This window comes from Lycorma delicatula, chromosome 2 (genome assembly GCF_047948215.1).
Source record: "Lycorma delicatula isolate Av1 chromosome 2, ASM4794821v1, whole genome shotgun sequence".
NCBI classification, from domain to species: domain Eukaryota; kingdom Metazoa; phylum Arthropoda; class Insecta; order Hemiptera; family Fulgoridae; genus Lycorma; species Lycorma delicatula.
Genome location: NC_134456.1, coordinates 177,690,006 through 177,707,994, shown reverse-complemented (window position 1 = coordinate 177,707,994; position 17,989 = coordinate 177,690,006). Strand labels below are relative to the sequence as shown.

General features: G+C 31.1%; 1 protein-coding gene across 3 annotated transcripts in view; it reads left to right on the top strand.

Moving 5' to 3' along the window:
- Nucleotides 1-17,989, top strand: part of LOC142319453 (transmembrane protein 41 homolog) — a 43,883-nt gene that overhangs the window by 9,283 nt on the left and 16,611 nt on the right. For all 3 annotated transcript variants that reach the window (XM_075356759.1, XM_075356761.1, XM_075356760.1), the window contains exons 3-4: nt 10,729-10,857; nt 17,298-17,496. In XM_075356759.1, coding sequence (XP_075212874.1) covers nt 10,729-10,857; nt 17,298-17,496 — 328 coding nt within the window. The remainder of the gene's footprint in view (nt 1-10,728; nt 10,858-17,297; nt 17,497-17,989) is intronic.

Genomic DNA, 17,989 nt, shown 5'->3' with positions numbered 1-17,989 from the left:
TTCCTCAGCTCAGTATAAAAACAAAAAAAAATTCATTAATTTATGCTACTATCAAGAAGATTTTGAAGTCGTAGCTTAGTGGCATTTTTTCCTCATACCAGGAAAAGGATCATGTGATTGTATTTAGTGGAGCTGTAAAAAGGACTGTGATTAAAGCACCTTCGAAGGATAGTCGACAATCAAATTGTTACACCTTCTGAAATGTACAGTTATTGCAAAGACAATATTAAAAATGTAACATTTATTTTCTTCTCTAATAAAGATGTTCAAGAGACTGAAGAATATCTCGGTTCTTGTTATCGGGTAATCACAACAGTCCCAGAAACAAGAACTTTCACAGTTATATTCCAACAAGTCAGAAATGCATTCTTAAAGCCCTGGTGACCTCTGAATCAGAAACATTTATGTTACTATCATTACACAAGGACATTAGTATTTCTGATTGCTTTATAGGTTTACAAAAGCCAAAATGTAAAAATTATGTCTGCTGCATAGCAGACATAAGTAGGTGGGCGAAGTCATTGAAGTCAGAATACATGAAAATGAAGAGGAATATCAAATACACTTTTTTCATCTGCAGGGTCTTGGTACTTTATTCAAGAAATCATTGAGATAATCAAAATGGGTTCAACTGGAAAATATTTTAATGATTCTTATGCCTTCAGAGTTTTTTCTATAAACTACTTGAAGAGGACGCAGTGTTACACCAAAGATGAATCAGAACTTATAAATTCTACTCAATAAAAAATGGTGGGAGCACTAAGTTATGTTATCAAAAAATGAAAGATTTATTCATAAATTCCAGTAGCAGGAGTAAAATAAGGTAAAAGTGAATTGAACAACTTGTTAATGTATTTGAATTGTTTATCATTTGTAATTATTATTTTCATTCTTTATTTATCATTTTGTAATTGACTATTTATTAATTATCAATTTATTCATTTTAATGAGTTTAGTTGTAATTTTTATAAACTGAAATAAATACATAACATCAGTATTTTTGGATACGTTGTTTAAGGTTAGAAGGAACAGTGTTTTTAGCGGTTTGTTGGCTTCATTACTCGTCAACCCCTTTAAGTAACAAAATATTTATATGATTTTAAAGTACATGAAAAGTAATTACTACTATAAGCATTTCAGATTTTTGTGATCTGTTCCACGTGTGGTTTTTGGGCCCCAGAAATGAGATATTTTCAAAATCTTTGGCGACCCTTTTTTTTAATGAAGGATACTTGGTCACAGTCCAATTTTTTTTTATAAGTTCTACTAGTACCTAAGAGTTGAAAGCTAAAAAAACAGGCCTATTACCCTTAGCCCTTCATTATTTATTTTGGGCCCAAAATGTGAAAAAACAGCAATTTGTAAACTTAACTTCAGTAAACATTACAATATTTTGTTATGTAACAGAATGAATTTTGAATACACTAAAATGAAGTTCTATCTTTACTTTTTGCAAAACGCTGTTTTTGACCTTCTGTACAATGTAAAATAAGAATGCTTACAGCTCATGGAAAAAGTGACGAAAATGGCCGTTTTTACCTGTTGGCATGTTAGAAAATAGTCTATTACTAAAGAAAAAAAAATTTTTTTAAATATAAAAAAGTATTTTTTGGCCACTACAAGGTGGGTAGTTTTCATATACCAAATATCAGAATCAAAAATAGTGATGCAATAAAATTTCTGAAAATTAGTGAATTAAAATGGAATACTGCCATATCATTAATTTTGTTCATTCTCTAATTTTCTATAGGTATTAAACTAGTAGTGAACAGGAAACATCACTCATTTTATACTAAATTAAACAAATTGAGTCCTAGTACAAAATTCATTTAACTAACTAAAAATAATTGTATATTATACAAAATGGAATTGATGATTGTGTCAACTAACATTATCAGTGCACTTTATTAGTAATATTAGCAATTTGTATTTTCAGACATCCTAGATTGATTGATTGATTGATTTTTAAAGTGGATTTTCTACAATATTCCAATTTTTTGTTTTAATAAATATTTTTTTTTTATGTTACGTTATAAGGTGTTTCAAAAAGAATGCAACACCTTTCACGACATGAATTTATTAAAAATATATTAATGGTAATAAAATACTTATGTAACATTATTCAAATTATCTTTAACACATTCACTGCTGCCCCATGGAGTATATTGTCCTGTACTCCAGTCGCCTGTGATGCGGCTGAGAAAGAAATAATGTTCATCTGCTGTGCGTTGAGTGTTTAACCTTGAATTTTTTTATGACCCAGATACATCTTGTAATGCAGTGAAGTAATAACAATAGTATGTGGAGTGTGCATTTTCTTTTAATATTTTTTTTGTTCGTAATTTTTTCAATATACAATATTTTGAAATTATAGGTTTAGTAATTATTCATGATCTAATATTAATTAGTCATATATAATTATCTCATAATGTATTATAATGGTGATATTTCATATGACTAATGATTGATGTTGTTTGTATTTTTGAGAAACAGAAACTAAAACTTGATAGCTTTTCTCACAATTTTCAACACTCTTATTATGACTTATTTATTATTTTACTTACGGAAAATTAACACAAAATAAATTATTAGTAAGTCATTATTATGAATTTATATTTTTAAATTCTCTATCTTTTATAATTGAATATTATATTTTTCATTTGTTGTGTAGTAGTAAGTATTAATTTTTATTTCAAAAGTATCTAGGCTATCCAGATTGTAGATCATATTTGAGGTCTGTAAATAAAGTAATGAAACTAGATTTTCTTTTGGTTGCCAAAGTGGCAACACTGTAAAGTTACTAGTAAACATATGATATGAACAGCTGATTTATATTAGGTATTATATTTTTAGTCTATTGTTGCCACATGAGATGTAAATAAACTTTTTATGACGTAAGTTTTTGTTGTGCATTATAAAAATTATTGATACTAATTATGAGCAATGTTGTGCAATCAAGTTTTGTGTTAAACTCTGTGAGAATGATACTGAAACTTTTTAGAATTGAAAATGGCATATGGAGATGATGCTCTGTCATGAGCCCAAGTTTTTAGGTGGTTTAAAGCATTTTCAGATGGCTGAGAATCAGTTACATCCCAAAAAAGCAAAAATGAGCAAATCAAAAATCAAAACCATGCTAATTTGTTTCTTCGATAGTAATGAGATTGTCAATAAGGAGTTTTTGCCTTCAGGACAGACTGACTGTAAATCAATATGTTTACCAAGAAATTCTTGAAAGACTGTGGAAAAGAGTTGCCTGTGTGAGACCAATCATTAAAGACAACTGGATGCTGCATCATGACAATTCACCTTGTCATACTGCATTCCCAATTAATGAGTTTTTTGCAAAGAAAAACATTCCTATAGTTCCTAAACTACCTTATTCACCTGACTTTGAGTCTTTGGAACAGTAGAAAATATAAAAAAAAATATAACTGACCATCTGAAGGATATTCCGGTTTCTGAGTTCCAACACTGCTATGAATACTGGGAAAACCGTTTGAAACATCGCGTGGTTTCTCAAAGGAACTATTTCAAAGGTGATGTATAATTGTATTGTAAATAAAAAGTTTTTCTGAACCATTCTCATTACTTTATTTCCAGACCTCATATATATATAAAACTTTATATTCAAAAATATATTTTATTTCATGCTATATTTCAAGAACTCAAATGATATTTTTCCTAATTCCAATGTGAACAAAGTTATGATTTATTGCTATTAAGTTAACCTTGTTTTTCAATTTTGTTTTGGTTTTTCCAGTAATACTCTCCCAATTTTTGCACATATTATTATTAGTAAGTTACATATATTTTTGGTCACTGATAATTTTTTTAATATTTAAGGGGTTTATATGAAGGCAGATCCAGAAATAAGGTTCCCATCAATTTTACAAATAGACAACATTGTTTATTCTCATAGAAATTTACATCGTTGGAAAGAAGAAACTTTGCTCTATTTTTCTACATAATTGCCATTTTTTTCTATCCATTTTTGTAGATGGTGCTCCAATTTCTGTATCCCGATGTCTTAGAACTCTGCCGGCAACCCGTTGAAGAAGCGTTTGACTTCATTGTCACTCCGGAAGTGTTGGCCACTCAAGTGTTTCTTTAACTTGGAGAACAATTGATAATCACTAGGAGCGAGGTCCGGAGGACTGTAAGGTGGGTGTGGCATTACAGTCCACCCAAAATGTGTCAAAAGTTCCTGGGTTTGACGGGAGACATGAGGTTGGGCATTGTTGTGAAGCAGCGTTACACCGGCTGTCAGTTGTCCTCGCTGGTGGTTCTGGATAGCTCGCCTGAGTTTTCTTAGTGTTGCACAATAATTGTCTGAGTTGATTTTTGTCCCAGGTTCCATGAAATCGATCAGCAGTATCTCCTTACGATCCTAAAAAACTGCGACTGGTGACCCTGAGTGACGCCACTGTTTGGATTTTTGTTTCGTTTCAGGAGTGAAATGAAATACCCACGTTTCGTCTCCCATAACAATGGAGTCCAACAATGCTTCCTTATTTTCTTGACACTTTTGAAGAAACTGGCGAGCACAGTCAAGGCGTTTCTCCTTGTGTTCTGATGTCAATAGCCACGGTACCCATCGAGCACAACACTTGTGATACCTCAATTTTTCAGTCAAAGCGCTTTCCACTGTACCGTAAGAACTCCCAGGAATCTGAGCAACACGTTCACAGACAGTGATCCTCCTGTTTTGAAGCACTTCCCGTGTGACCATCTCTATAACCGCCTCCAAAACTAACAGTCTTCCACTCTGTTCTTTATCGTGGACTTCCTTCCGACCTGCACTAAACTCCCTGCACCACTTTTGGACGTGTTGAACGGACATACACTTGTCGCCATATACCTCTGTCAACTGACGATAAATATCCATGGGTGGAGTCCCTTTGGCGTGCAAATAGCAAATTACAGAACAAATCTCGCACTTGGTGGGATCAACAAGTGGAACCTCCATCTCAGACGGCTGCTGAGCCAAGATTGAACGGTGCAGCGAAGCGCAGCTTGGCGGAATCAAGAGTGGAGGAACAGCCGCACACAGCAGTGTTGCTGGATTTTGCCTCGCACCTTCCTGTCTGGCTGGAGCTCATTGAGAACCTTATTTCTGGATCGATCCTTGTATTAAAGTATTGTTTTATAACATATAATGAAATAAATAAACTGTCAGATAGTTTCTTGAAAAATGAACTTTTGACTGCATTTTATTATCTGTTTTTCCTTAAAAACTAATTTTACGCTATAATATGGGTTAATAATAAGTATCTAGAAAATAACTGTTTTAAATGCTCTCACTAAAAATAAAATTGTTGTATTTCATAAAGATGAGGTAAAAATTTGACCTTTTAATGAAAAACATGCAAAAAATTCTGTTCACTTGTAATACAACACAAGACACTGGCTAGGCAATGTTTCTGCTGGAAGTAGCTCATACTTCTATCAAAAAAATGTACTTAACTGTTTGACTCTATAAAACTGTGTATTTTTTGGCCAGGAAGTTTTACAAAAGCATTGGTGTACGGGACAAATGAACCCTTGTACCGCAGGTAATGAGAAAACAGTATGGGTCATTCATATATGCCCTGTAATGCAGGGAAGTGATGCAAGCTATTTAGGCTGCCACAGTGAATGTGTTAATAACTTTATAATTTCCTGTGATCTCAATGCAGGTTCGTACATATTTCATAACATTTGCAGCCACTTTTCATAATTTTTGAAATCTCACTCTCAGTGTTATCCTTCAGTTTGTGAAGTGTATGAGGAATGTTTTTAAAAACTACACTTTTTTAATACTCGCAAAGGAAAAAATCTACTGGTGTAAGATCTGGGGGTCTTGGAGGCCAGAACCCTTTTTATATCAACTAGATAAGTATGCAACTGTAATTTTTTAGTACCCCTGAAAGCTATAGATAGTGAAAGTCCAGCTTGTGAAGATAACTTTCTGGATGAGCGAGTCAAACATTCTTTTACATCCTCCAAAATATTTACTGTTAACAGTGATGGTCGACCTGTGCTTTTCCGATCATGTACACTCTGTCTCACAAAACTTTTTAATCATACATTATTGTCGACGTATTAGGAATTGAAGAATTGAAAAATTTTATCCAGAACTTCTCTTTCACTTGTTTATAAGATTTATACACACAATAAATCTCTATAATAAACAAACATTCGTCCATGGAAAACGACATACTTAGCACAATAGTGATGAATTTATACTGTTGTAGCGCTAGTGCATAAGAAGGACATTTCAACTGTTACAAACTGCTAACCTTGAGTACATTGTTGCCAACTGACATGTCGGGAGAATTAAAATTGACCTATGTGTGACTTCTACCTTCTTAATCTTAGGGTTGTGCGTCCTTTTTGAAACATCTGTTACAATGAAGTTAATATTTATAAAATAGTACTTAATATTTATAAAGACCATGTGCCAGATGGTGACTCAGAATCAGTGAGTGAGGTCTTCAGGTTGTATTTTGTGCTGGTTGCCATTTTACAACATATTTTTATGAAAAATTGTCACACTACTATCTTAAAATTTCATATTATAATACTAAATTTCATTATATAATAGTCAAATTTCATAAAACATCTGAAAATGTGTTTAGCCATAACTGAGTCTCAAATCCACAAAAAACTGATGAATTGCTAAGAGCTTGAGTTAGAACAGGATCTCACAATCCTTAATCCAAGCAGTAAGGCTGCTGTTGAAATCCATCTAATTTAACCCAAGAGGATCCTAAAAACAACAACTTACAAGTAATCAGATATTTGCTGGATACTTTATTTATTGAGCTTATACATTGTCATCACTAGAAGCATCAAGAATTGTAACACTTGTTCCAGTACCAGGAATTTTGAATACTCAATTAGAAAAATTACATAAAATAAGATGGTTAGTTCATAATTTAGTAATTAAAAATTGTTTGATTTATCAGAATTATAAAAATGTTCAATAATGTCAATTAAACAGGGCTTCAAAATCTGTTAGTAAAACTCTAAATTTAATTCTTGTTAGTAATATTCTGTGCATTTAAATGAAAAACCACAATAGAAAATTTCCTTCCATTGTAAACAAATTACTTTTCATATATCTAAGTTGTAAAAAATTTATTTCCTGTTAAAGATAGTTTTTAATTTATTTACAATTTTATTTTTTTGTTGCTATAACTTTTAATAAAAAAATAAATAAAAATATTTCTCATGTGATAAAAGCTTTAGTACTTACGAAGATTAGTATTTTTTTTGAAGCAAAGGAAAATTTGAAGATATAAAGATTAGTCATTCGAAAACAATTTAAAAATAGTTAAAAAATTTGGTGTATATTATGGCTTATTTTTAAAAATTTGAGTGCCATTCTTTTTTAAACCATTCTGTTTTCTGAAGTTACTTTGGAAAAGTTCCATACTTGTTTGATGTGTTTGCTTTTTGTGGACGTCAAAGTAACTTCCCATAAATTTTCCTGTTAAATTTTTATTTTTATTGAAAGTTGTGAATAAAGACTATTAAAATAATTTTTATCCAGTTTTTTTTAAAGCTGTAAAACATTTAAATTGTGTAATGTGTAATTTAAAAATTTTTAAATTCACAGTAAATTTAAAAAAAAGAGAAGCATTAAGTTTACTGTGAATTTAAAAAAATTTGCCGAAAATTGATAAATTAATAACTCTTGTAGATCTAGGTCCATTACAAAAAAAATGCTTGTTTTCATAAAAATTTTAGTTCTGAAAACTTTTGGTATCTTTCGCAAAGATAAAAAGAAAAAAGAGAAATGCACACTTTTCATTTTGCCAAAAAATGATGAATTTTTTAAATCCTTCATTACTGTTCTGGTATATAAGTTATAAATACCAATTATCCTAGACTCAGCTCTTAATATATTAAGGCTTTTCTCACCTGGCTTCCTGTTCTTTATTATTTTATAACTTTGTTCTCCTATAACTCATTCTTAGTTATGCATAATATAAAATTCAAGATTTGTTCCAAGTTAAAATTCCAACTAAAATGAATGACCTCATTATAATATATAATAAACAAATTAGATTATGAATTCATGGGTAAATCAACCATAATGACCTGGCAGTTGTCTTATCATAACACTTGTTAATATTTTATTTATAACTGTTTTTTGTTGAGTATTATGCTTGCATTCATTTTGTTGTTCTATTGTAACTGGATCTATCCATTAAATTGCTTAATAAATAACACTATTTTTAATATTTATGATGTCTGTACAGTCTCTGGTGAAGATTATCTAAAAAAAAGTTTATTTTTTAATGATAAGTTGAGCTGAATTATGAACATGACAACTATAAAAAACATTTAATTGCTAGAAAAATAGTTGAATGAAACCTGCAGGAAAATTGCAGTGCCAGTGTCACTGAAGGTGAAGACTGTTGCAAGAGTCTAAGAATAGTTAAAATTGTTAAAGTTACAACAAATTTTATTTAAACCAAATTTGTTAGTTTTTTAATGAAAAAGTATTATTTTATATTTTTAAAACGTCAATTCAGTGTAGACTATTACAAATTTATAAAAAAAAAAATGTATTCATTTATTTTTAAATCTTTATTTTTAAAAGTATGTGTTTTTTTATCTTTTTAATTATGACTTCAAATATTTCTGAAAGTGAAAATTTTCAGTGGTGTACCAATTTGTACTAACTGAAAAAAATATTCAAGCTTATGTGAAAGAGAAATTAAAAGAGATTGCTATTGGTCAGATGTAAATATTTTTATTTTAAAAAACGTAATAATTAATATTAATTAAAAAAAATAAATAAATAAAAAGTTTATAAATTACTTTAATTATAATTTTAAATCAATAAGGTTCTAATTTTATGTTCTCAGCCAACTTTAAGAAAATACTGAATTTCTAGATCAGCTCCAGAAAGCACTACAGATAAAATTATTTTTTTAAAAACAATCTAAGTGGCTTAAAGACACTCAGGATAAAGTCAAAAAATAAATAGCATCATGTCATAAAGGTATTAATGTAGTGATGGCACCTCTGAAATGCTACATTGAAATGTGGAATTATTTTTGTTTAATATCGAAATTATTAATATAATCTAACCAAACTTAACCTGTGTTTGCTAGTCAAGGTTAGCAAGTGAAGTGAGCTTAGGTTAAGTTTGGTTACAGTATATTTATAATTTCGGTATTAATTAAATAAAAATAATTTCTTATTTCAGTGGTGCCATCTAAGAACCAACTAACTACAGAGGTAGATCGCCTACTATATTAATACTGATAATTACACCTTATTACCAAATTATACTAGGGAAGAATTAATTGATCACTGAATATTATGTATTACAAAGTAAGAATTTAATTTGGTAATTAATTGTAGTTTTTCCTTTTTTACTATATATTTTATTATTGCGAGGTTTTGTTTTAATTTAACACCCTTACATAATGAGAAAAAAAATGAATTGGGATGAATGGAACATATATTTTTCTAGTTCATGTAGATCACAAGATTTAACAAATTACAAGATAGAGCTATCAGAATGGTGCAACACCAACTGAAAAATGCTAAAAGGACTGAGTTCATTATAAAAATATATCATTAAAAGTAAAAGAAACAGAATATTTAAATTTGTCACAAGAAAAAACTGGAGACTCTAGGGCTGTTTTACAAGCAACACTTTCATCTGGGCTGATATGTTAATAGCAGGACTAAAATATGTTTGCACTAGCTGTTTAAGTTAAAAGCATTGTCAGATAGGAAATACCAGCTGCAGTAGTATAGTATGTAAGTAGTAAAGAATAATGATGCCCTATTTTAAGTGGAGTATATGGTGGTAATTAAAGTACAGAGATTTATTGAGGTTAAATAAAAACACAGAATTATATTAACTGATGAAACAGCGAGATTGTGCAGAAAAGCCAGACTTTGTTGAGCAAGACATTTTTTTATTTAATAATTGAATGAATTTGCTTCATTTGTGAGGGTTCATATCTCGGCAGTGACTGAAAAACCTAGAATAAGAAAGGTAGATGAGCTCTACAATGACCTTGTATGAGGAATTGTTAAAAAAAAGAAGCTCAAAACAGAGTGGGTATGTATATTGTGAGGCAATGCATGATCATCAAGGTATGTAATCATTATGTAACTTACTAAACAAGTTGTGAATGTTTGAAACTAACTTTAGATTCTTGATCAGTATAAATGTTTTCCTTATTCCTTGATTTGTAGTTGGTTTAATTTTTTATTTTTTTTAAGAATAATTTTACATAGTATGTAGTTGTTACAAAACAATTAGTATATGAATGTTATGTTTTTCATCCGGAATAGACATTCCAGAAATGGTAGCATAATATTTTGCTTATTCATGTCTGGCATCATAACGTTATCACAACTCCTAAGGTAGGAAAACAGCAAGTAAGGTTTCACACCCCTGATGTTGTGCATAGTATTAAGATTACTAAATTGATTTAAAAGTTAGGGCAATGTGCATGAAAACCTACCTTATCAAATTAATTAGTAATGGTTGGAAGTTTTTGTAACCTGCATTAATAATATTGTAACATACGTACTATCTAACCGTAAATTTTGCTCTGTTAGTGTATAAATATATTTATATTTAGAATTTACTATTAACAGCTCCTTGTAAACATCCAGTGTTACAAAAATCACCTTTATAGCTGTAGTTTTTAGTTGAAAGAAGAGTTTATTTATTTGAATATTTTTTATTTAGTTTTTCTTTTACAGACATGAAAAACAGTTTGTTAAATTACCATATGACATCGAAGATGCAAAGAGCCTTGGAAGAGTATTGTCAAAGTATAAAGATAGGTATTACTTTGAAGTACTAGCAGCAATATTTGTTACTTATATATTGTATCCTTTTTTTAATTTAATTGATTTTGCAATTTTATTTTTAATTAACTAATTAAATCATTCCTTGTTCTGAAAACAATTTGTTTTGTGATTGAGGAAGTGTCCTCTTGAAGAAAAGAGAATAATTTTGTTGTTTTAAGATTAAAAAGTAATCCTTAACGTAATTTACTTTTCAGTAGAAGATTGTGCATTTTGAAGCGTTCTGACATATATTTTATAATATGTTAAATATTGGAACATTGCTGATTTTTTAAAATTAATTTAGTCAAAGCCACTGACACCAAACTACTCAAATGTGTAATATAAGTAATGTACATTCCAACTCAAACAATTCCCATACATTGTAACTTAGACAGCTCCCTATAACATTATCAATAATACAAGGAGTATTAGTTTAATGCCAGAGAATTACACTTGGGAGAAAAATCGTCGAGGGTAACAGTATGGGGCTAGTAATGAGATTGTGTCTGCAGGTGGACCATAAAATGAAACAAACATCCCCATCCAAAGGATGGTTTGAAGGCCTCTTCCAGGCAGTGGATATCCATTTCCCTCCACAGTCTCTTGGGTAGTTAAGAAAACTTTACAAAGAATGGAGCATCATCACTGATTACTTTTGAATCAATTAGTTTATATATATATATACATATATATATATATATATATATTCGTTTCAGCATATCAGCTATTCACAATGTGAGAACTAACTGTATTGCATTAAAATAAAGTAAATAAAAATTATGTTTTACAGTATTTATTATTCTTGCTGGTTTTTCATATTCAATTAGTTCTAAAGCTATTTGACACACAGCTTAACTTTCTGTTTTATCACTACTTGTTTATATGGTGATTCTTCCTGCATGCTGTTTTTAATTTCACAGCAACTATCACAGATATGTATTTATAATAGGAAACCTTATTACATGTTTGCCATATCCTCAGTTTTCTACAGATTGAAAACTGTGTAATATTACATATCCAGAAAAATTGATTGATTGTTTTTTGGCCAGATAGAGAACTAGAAATGTTTTTTTTTTTACATGTTCCGGCAAAAATAACACCCCGACATCCCACTGCTGCTGGTTGAGCGTACAATTAATACTTATTGTTTATCTAAGAATTGGTCACAGAAAAAAATTGGTAGAGTTCAATTATACATATCATGTATATGAAGATGTAATGAAGAAAATGCAATGAAGAAAAAAATAATCAAAGAAAGTTAAAGGAACATGATTCACGTTATTCTGGGCACCACTGGGCATCAGCAAATCCAGATGAGACAATAAAGGTCGAACGTCGAAAAACATTTTGTTACTGAGAAATCACAACCTAGAGTATCAATAAAACTATTTTACAATAATAATAAACAATATTTACAATACTCAAATTATAAACTAGATCATTCAAATATCAATGATATTTGACAAAATCCTGATTATCAAAATAGCATTACAAATACAAACGATAATATTATTGATTGTAATAATAACCGTAATCCTTATCAAGATGTAAGGCCATAATCAAACGAAGAACATAGCTAATAATCATATTCAAACGAAGAACAGAGCTGTATAGGTTTTAATGATGTACTACCACTACCACAAACAAATTCGTTCAATCTTATCCAGTTATGATTCGTAATGGCAGGCAGAAGTTTAAGACCTGCATAAATTAAGCCTGTTAACAATCTCAAGTGGTTTATTTAAATAATATTTTTAAGTAATATATTTTATTGATGTAATCATTATCATTTTATATTATTGTAATTTCATTTGATTTACATTCTTTTGATATGATTGTCAACATACTCATAAATTTTGTATTAACATTCATAATTTAATTTATGTATTTGTATTTCACATTTGTATTATTACATTATACTTATGTGTATAACTTATTTGTAATTTCTAATCATGTTATTGTCTGTAATATATTGGCGGTAACTTCATTTACATTGTTAAAAAAAAAATCATATAACATTCATTTACAGTTAACATTATTATCATACATATTATTATTGTAACATTTCATTTTAATAAAAAAATCATCATATGATTTTTTTGTGGGCAGTATGTTGAGACACAGCTCCTAACAATTCACACAGCTCCTGACAGTTCACTTGGCTCTATACTATATAAGCCAGTTCCGCATTAGAATCAGGCAGTCTCATTCCATCGCTTGTCTTGTTATAACTATGAGTTATAACAAATATATCAGTAATAAATACATAAACAAAAACCATAATAAATACAATTTCTATAAATAATTAATTCAAGGCTCAATTTAAATAATTGAACTAGCACATAATCAACTTCATGCATAATTCAACCTAACTGAGGTACTTCACCAAGGCAGCAGTTATTTGACTTATACCATTGGAAATGGCATGAAAAGTAATGCGGAATTTCAGGGACAGGTTAAAGACATGTATATATAGTAAAAAGGTGGTACATGAATGGCATAATTTTTAAAAATGAAAGAAAGGTGTGTGAAAATAAATGGCAAAAAATTTTCTTTCAGAATTCATTTAATTTTTTTTATTATCTTGTAATGTCTATTACAACAAGATTATGTCTTGTTTTTAGTCTGGTTGTAATATCTCTTATTTACATTTCTAATCGGGGACTTATTTCTGCTGGACCCTATACTTTGTTATTTCTGTCAGACACTAAACAGTTTTGTAAATAGTATCTAAATAGTTTTAAATTGCTGAATAATTTTCTGTAAATTTTATAAAAATGTTTAATGAATTTGTTTAAATAAAAAAGTTTATTATTAATAATAAAGTACTATTTAAAACATAATAATTTGTATCAGATCAGCCTATTTCATTTTTATACTCAGAATTAATTAGCGGAAATTTTAAAAACATTACTATACATAGAATGTTTTTGTAATGTGTATAAATATTGAACAAGCTGGTTAATTTTGTGGAAAAAGCATTAATTTATATTTTTGATCATTTATTATCATAAATTTGGTTATAATGAGAAATATCGACAGGATAATAATTACAAACAAAAATAGAATTTACTCATGTTGCATGTTGTTATTTTGTATTGCGCGCGCGCATGTGTGTGTAAAGAGTATGAGGTGGGGCAGAAAAACTTGGTGATGTCTAGAATAGTAAAATGAAATAATTATAAAGAGCTGTTTTTATTTATGTACTAGATTTAAAGGCACATTTTCCAAAAGTGTGGAAAATATACCTTTCAAATATCTTTCATTTTGGTCTATACACTGCCCAAAGCTCTGATTGCTGAAAGTTTTTTCATTACGTTTTGCAGGTAGCATTCCAGTATGACAGCCACCTCTTGTTGAATCACTGTTCTTAGTTCAAGTAGTGAATTTGGTTTTCCAGTGTACTCCATAGAAAGAAGATGCATATAAAAATAGGACATGGGTGAACAGGATGGCCATATGGCATCTCCACTTAGCAAAATTAATTTTTCTGGAAATATTTTCTCTAAGTCTACTATTGAAATCTTAGCCATGTGAGTAATTGGCCTCCACCTTATTGGAATCAAAGTTGGGAACTTTTATGATGTTCTAACGTGAGGGAGTTTTGCAGGATTAAATTGTACATTTCTGTGTTCATTGCAGCTGTTTTGACTGCTTACATAAAAAAAAATATGGGCCAATCACCCCAAAATTGGCTCATGAAGCTATCTTAGAATTACATCAATACAGTACTGGAAGTTCTGTTTATTAACACAACCGAACAGGTGGAAATAAGCTTCATCATTCATCAGGATTATTGTTTTCGGTCATCATTTTCAATATCACCTCTGCAAAAACTACCTGCCTTGGCTGCCTTACCTGTTCAGAATTCTGTGGTATTCATATGGATCTGCCTTCCCAATGGTTTTCTTTTTTATGTTGATCTGAAATTCTCAATCCACAACATGATCGTGTTACAAAAAGACTAAGTCTGTCGCAACCAATATTGAATTGTTGACAGGATTTCTACGTATTGTTGCTGAATGGCTTCGACGGCACGTGACACTTACTAACCTTATGGTGGCCCTGAAAAGGGATGTTTTTGTCATCAATTAGCTTCAACAGCTCGTTGTAATTGTTAACTGCACGGTAGCCCTGACAAGGGCTGTTGTCGAATGGCTTCGACAGTTTGTAATAGATAACCTTGTGGTGGCCCTGAAAAGGGCCGTTTTTTGCGTTAGCTCTGAAAAGAGCTGTTGAGTCCAGAAGCTGGTCTCTGGCGAAGTTGGGGAATTGTGGAGTTGCAGCTTGTCCATTGAAGTTCAACCGGGCTTTCCCTCAGTGGCAGTTTGTGTCCCCACTACAGCGTGGCAGTGGTGGCCCCCAGAGCCCCACAGTATTGGGTTGGCATTGGTCGTCCTTCACCGGTGTGGCCGAGGTGGTTCTCCCCGAGCGATCCCACGCTGGGCCAGCTCTTGCTGCTGAGTCTGCCAGCCAGGGCAATTGAAGCTCGGTGAGCTGGAGCTGGAATGTCGGGAATGTCGCGTGCGTCCAGCAGCTCCCTCGGCAGGCCGGCCAGCCAGGCCTGCTGCTCTGGCAGGGATGTTGGCTTCCGCCAGGAAGTCCCATGTTGAGCTGGCCAGGGAACTTCTTCTTGGTCTTCTTCAGGTGGTGGTCGACGATGAGTTGCAAATTCTCCCTCGTGCATGCTCTTTTATTGGAGCCTGAGAGTGGTGGGGCTGCAGTGCTGCTATATTGGGAGAACTGCGTGGTGGGAGTGATACTTGTATCAGTGTGTCTGTATACTGACACACCGAGTTGCTATACCATATTCAGCCGCCAATATTAAATTAGGCATGTATGTGGGAAAAGTATGCACAATAGATTTAAAAATGATTTCACAGCAAAGCATAAATTCTTGTATGAAGCATTCTTTGACTCCAAGGTGATTGAAATAGCAGCTAATGACTAATGGAGTCCCCACTATCCCGTCTTCCCATGATGTCTTATTATGCACCCAGTAATTAATAAAAAAATTATCAGATTTTTCTGCCTCACCTTTATATTGTAATTTCTAATTACAAATCCTTTTAACAAAGGGCATCTAACTCAACATTATACATACAAGGATATAACTTGTGCTTAAAAATGATTAAACTTTTATAAGTTTGTTATTTTTTTTAGTCACAAAGACTGTTTAAATCAACCACATGAACTTCATTTACATCAGATAGTAGCAGTGCTCTTTATAGCTCTCCTGCAGTGAAAGGGTTACACAATGTGTAGAGGTGTGGAAGGTAAAGTTTGGGATAGCAGCCAGTTCCATTAATTCCATCAGGGAGATGGTGTGGTCTGAATCAGTAGATGAAAAACAATTTTGTACAATGAGTTTAATTAAACTTTTGGATTAGATAATTTAGTTAAATGAATATAGGATCAATGCAGTGATAAATATGTTCATCATTTCATTGATTATTGATCCTGTTTAATTAGTGAATAATATTATAAAATTTAATTAATATAATTTAATATATATATGATGCATGTTTTATGTTTGTATTTTAGTAATATGTATTCATTGTAAATATACAAAGTATGGCTATTAAATAATGAGAATAATGCTGTAAAATATTTTATTTTAAATTTATACATATTACATCCCTCCTTTTATATACATTGCCAAACAGTGCTAGAAGTCTTATTCTGTGAGCTCTTTCATGATGCATGCTGCTCTTTCTTTCACAGCATCAATGGTCTGAAATCTTGTTCCTTTTAATGCAGACCTTGGGGAACAGATAAGTCACATGGTGCCAGGTCAGGTGAATAAGGCAGATGGTTTAATACTGGGATGTTATAGTTGGCTAGAAATGTCTTGACAAACACTGCAGTGTGAGCCAGTGCATTATCTTGATGAAGAACCCATGACTTCCTCCACAAGTCGGGTCGTTTTTTACTTATTTTTTTTATCAATTCCTACAGTTTCAGCAATCGCCAATAGTTAACTGATGGTCAGATCGGATCAGATTCCAATTTTTGCAATATTTTTATTCATTTTTTATGTGGAAGAGTGACCTGGGTAAACATTATCTTCAATGTCTTCTCAGCCATCTTGGAAACTCTTAAACCACTCAAAAACCCATGTGCGTTATAAACTTTAATTCCCATATACTTTTTTTAATAAAAGATAAGTTTCAGTAGTGGTTTTTCCAAGTTTCATATGAAATTTCACGACAATTCTTTATTATTTTTTTGACAAAACAAAAAATAGATGTTATCCAAATGAAGGCCACGGCCAGACTAATATGTCTACAGAAACTGGAGTGACAACAATCGAAAGAGAAGGTTTCACGCTACACAGCTGTTGGTCATATGAATTTGGCGCATGCGCAGTAGCAACCTTAGTCTGGTTATTTAATAGCCACACCTTGTAAAGTAATGCTTCCATGAATTTTACAATTAATAAATATTTTCTTTGAATTACAATTTTATCTCTTCAACAGCCTTCAGACATTTGCAATACCTGGATCGATATCATTATCGATATTATCTGGTTTCTTGTTTCCATTCCCAGTAGCTCTTGGCTTAATATGTTTCTGTTCTGCTACTGGTGCCTCTATGTGTTATTTAATTTCAAAGTTTACTGGAAGACGAATTGTATTAAAATACTTTCCAGAACAAGCAGCAAAATATTCTTCCATGGTATGTAACTTTTTTAACTGATGTATTTTTTTTTACTTTCTTTCTTAGCTCCAATCTTTTATTACATGTTGATGTGTTTCGGAACCACTCCATTGTCAAAACTTATTTTACTGGTACTTTTAAATTTCTGTTAATCTTTATATAGTAGTTAGTCTGTTGTCCCTTCCTATATTTGACATCATGCCTTTTTTGGCCTTCTTATTTACTTGTTATTAATGGTTATACTTGTTTTTTTTTTCATTTTATTTATCTATTTCCCGTTTTCAATAAATGAGGTTCTTGAAAAGAACATTGCTTGATTGTTGATCTGTCCATTTATGATTGTTGTATTGTTACTTTTTAATTTAAAGATTTCTAGATTTTCTAAAACATTCATTCTTTTTCCTTTAATACATTTGTGATTTAATTTTAATTTCATTGATTCTTTCATTTTCATTGGGGTGTTCTTTTATTAAACACATTGCGTAATTATAATCTTTTTTTGATTTTCAAA